Source organism: Mus caroli, chromosome 18 (assembly GCF_900094665.2).
Source record: "Mus caroli chromosome 18, CAROLI_EIJ_v1.1, whole genome shotgun sequence".
In the NCBI taxonomy this organism is placed as follows: Eukaryota; Metazoa; Chordata; class Mammalia; order Rodentia; family Muridae; genus Mus; species Mus caroli.
Genome location: NC_034587.1, coordinates 21,598,059 through 21,601,776, shown reverse-complemented (window position 1 = coordinate 21,601,776; position 3,718 = coordinate 21,598,059). Strand labels below are relative to the sequence as shown.

At 42.4% G+C, this 3,718-nt stretch overlaps 1 protein-coding gene across 1 annotated transcript in view; it reads right to left on the bottom strand.

The window, feature by feature from the left end:
* The window catches only part of LOC110284808 (elongator complex protein 2), a 33,801-nt gene that overhangs the window by 20,556 nt on the left and 9,527 nt on the right, over nucleotides 1–3,718 (bottom strand). Inside the window, exons 6-8 of the mRNA XM_021150718.2 lie at nucleotides 2,378–2,442; nucleotides 1,645–1,711; nucleotides 864–1,001 (exon numbers count right to left, since the gene is read on the bottom strand). Of these exons, the coding sequence (XP_021006377.1) occupies nucleotides 864–1,001; nucleotides 1,645–1,711; nucleotides 2,378–2,442 (270 nt within the window). The remainder of the gene's footprint in view (nucleotides 1–863; nucleotides 1,002–1,644; nucleotides 1,712–2,377; nucleotides 2,443–3,718) is intronic.

Here is a 3,718-nt window from a genome sequence, read left to right as displayed (position 1 = left end):
GCCTGGCTTCCACCCCTAGTGTAACATTAACAGGGCAGTGTGCATAGCCTGGCTTCCACCCCTAGTGTGACATTAACAGGGCAGTGTGCACAGCCCTCTAACAGCAACAGCATTCAGAGGGTAGGAGGAGGAGGAGGAAGTTCAGGAGTTAGGGAGGCCAGCCTGGGATGTATGAAACTCTATCATTCATTCATTCATTCAGATAGATAGTAAAAACAGGTAAGCTAGCCTCCTTATTTCCCTACTTAATAAAATAAGGAAAACTAAATTCCTATTAGAGACTTTAAAAGCAAATACATGAAAATTTTCATATTTTCCCATAGCTATTTATTTTGTCTATGTCATTTCTTGGTTTTTCCCTATATAACTGCTCGCTTTGTAACTAAGACAACCCAAGAACAACACCTAGAGAGCGAAGTCTAATGAGGACCGACAAACGCAGATACATCTCCATCATACAACATGCCCATAGCATCTGTGGGTGGGGAACCCTGTCTATTACCATACTTATGCAACAGTCCATTACATCTAATACTTAAGAAAACCCGAATTACACATGCCACTCAAATGTAAACAACTTAGCTTGTCCTTATGAATGTACTCCAACAGGACCAGAAGTCACACTATTCCTTTAGGTCTTATGCTATGCTTGCAACAATCCACAAATTAATTCACTGAATAACATTAAGCATACCCTTCAATAATTAAAAAGGCTGGAATACAGTTCATAAAAATGCTTTAAACATGAAAAATAACATCTCATATAAAAATAGAAAGCTGCCCTTCACACAGAAGTAAGACCCAGACAAATGAAAGCTAGCAGAGCTAGGCACCGCTACCTCAAACCCCTCATTGTCACTCACCGCCATCCTTTATAGTGAACGTGTTTTCCTTCAGCCTTAAACTACCATCCTTGGTTTCATAAGATGCTGGTTTCATATACAGTCTCCATATTCTTATTAGGCAGTCCTGTGAGCAGCTTGCTAGGAAAAGGTCTCTACCTATTTAGAGAACACATACTACATTACTTTTTAAAACACAGTAAATTTAGGTGTAAGACTTTTTCTTCTATGGTGTATATATTTCTAGATCCAAAATCATTAGACTTTGTTTCCTTATCCTTCATTTATTTGACTGGCATTCATTTTTAATGCTACTGGTAAATATCCACAATGTTAGTAAATATGCATATAACAAGTGGTTCTCCACAGCTAGGCCATGAAGTTCTAGAAAGAACTCTTCAAGAACATCTACATATAAGTAAGATAACTACTGTCATTCTGCAAATATCAATTTATCTCGTGTTTTACCATGCACTCAGGAGTTAACAAATAGGTTTTCTGAGCCACTGAGACGGCTCAGTGGGCAAAGGTACTTTCAGCCAAGCCCCTGTGACTTTGATCTTTACAAGGTGAAAGGAAAACCTGCTTCTCACCCCACAGTGCTGTCTTTCAATCTCCAGATGCGTGTCATAGTATGTGTGCTCCTTCTAACCAAACTTTTTAAGTTTTGTTAGACAATGTGGGACAGCAGGCAATGTAGCCCACAAAGAAAACTTAGAAACTAAAGCAGGAAAGGCCGCCTTTCTGGACTAACACAAACTTGTCCCCATCATGTTCACATCTAGTAAAACTTCAGACTGACCAAAGGTTGCCCATTCCACGCCTCTTATCCAGTCCTCATGTCCGCAGAGAGAAAGCGCTTTCTGAAACTAGGAAGATAACAGTCAGTAAGGTGCGCCTTGGATACAGCACTGAGAATACTGGACCTAGACTTTTACAACTATTCCAAAATTTCTTACAGAATGAAAGGAAACAAGGGCCTAGAACTAACCAACTCTATTCCTGGGACTCTCTCCTTTGGCTCAGAAAAAGCATACACTCTGTGTAGAGGACAAACAGGACCAGAGAGTACTTCAGAGGGGATGCTATAAGGCACTCGAAAGGTTAAGGGGCAACACCAGCATGACATCTTTCTTCTCTCCCTCCTCCATGTAGCAGTTTTATGGGTGTTAGTTATCAGTTTTCCTCTAATATCTGTGCCTGATGACCAAGGAAGTGGTTATGTGGTGTTCATAATGTGAAAGAGCATCTAACAGAACTGTCGAGGAGGTTATCCTGTGAATTACTCTGCTTTGAGTTGTAACATTCCTAAAAGTGTATCATCAAGAAGTAGTTTACATTTAGACATGTCACTAAGCAAAACACAATTCTAGTTTCTAAATTGCCCTGTTTGGTTGCTATCCCTGGGAGGCTTCTCTCTTCTGAAGGGAAACGGAGGAGGAGGGTGGAGAGGAGGATGGAGGCGTGGGGGACGGAGGAAGTAGGGGCAGAAGGAGGGAGGATGTCATGTACGAGAGAACACAAACACTAGTTACCTGGTCATCCTGTTGAACATATAAGTGAATTCTGCAGTCATCATCACCACATGCTAATACTGGCACTAGGAAGGAAAACAGGCATGGTTGAGAGTCCTGCAGCTACAGTCACAGGCGAAGAAACTGCCTTCTGCTTCCCACACCATGACACAATAAATAAAAGGTCATTAGACATTCTACATGGTTCACATCAGTGATTGTTGACAAACTCTAATAAGACAGTGCACTCTGTGCATTACGATGAAGGGGAGACAAAGGGAGAAGCCGAACAAGGAGGGACCAGGAGAAAACACGGGCTAAGTGCTTGCCACATAAGCCTGACTTCAATCCTTGAGTTCAATGCCTGGAACCCACATAAAAAGCCAGCTGTGGCGATAATCCCAGCACTCCTTGGCAAGATGAGAGACAGACAAACTGGCAGAAAGTTTGCAGGCATCTATCCTAGAATACATGGTGTGAAGAGAGACCTTGCCATAGAAACTGGGTAGACAGATAGAAGGACTCCCAAGAGTTGTCATCTAACCAAAAGAAATGTTAAGTAACGAGTAAGGTGCATTCCTACACCACCACCAGAGGACCTACGGGAAAAACTGTTACCCCAGCTGGAAATGAAGCACCTCTGAGCCCAGCATCAGTCACTAACTAAACATCTCAACTTTATGTGTTCCAGGACTTCACAGACTTCACACTTTGCTTGAAAATGAATTAAATGTCAAAATACAAGAGCACACAATCAAACAAATGGTTAAGAAGCACTAACCTCCCTCCCTAGCCACCTCTGCATCAAGCAAGCATAGCATGGAGTCAGAGTCTCACCCAGCTCCTGCTCTTGAGGGCAGAGAGCAGAAGAGCTGGAGTTTCCCAGCCTTGCCTCTGGCAGGTGGGCCTGCCCTCCAGGGAAAGGAGGGGGTAAAGAGAACCACAGTCTCACATCAACTGCCATTTCCGTGACTAAAAGAGGCAGGTGAAGTCAAACTCATCACACAGGACATGAAGAGCTGCCATCTTAAGAAGCTCTCACAGGTAAGCACTTTTCCACTTAGTCCAACCCTCAAAGAACTACTTTCTCAAAACTATATTTAGATACATCTATGATAAATTACATAAGCAGCAATATTAATTTGGAGCATATATTAAGTCAATAAAATCTCAGCTAAATTCCTAATAGCTGTCTGTCTTAGTCAGGGTTTCTATTCCTGCACAAACATCATGACCAAGAAGCAAGTTGGGGAGGAAAGGGTTTATTCGGCTTACACTTCCATACTGCTGTTCATCACCAAGGAAGTCAGGACTGGAACTCAAGCAGGTCAGAAAGCAGGAGCTGATGCAGAGGCCATGGAG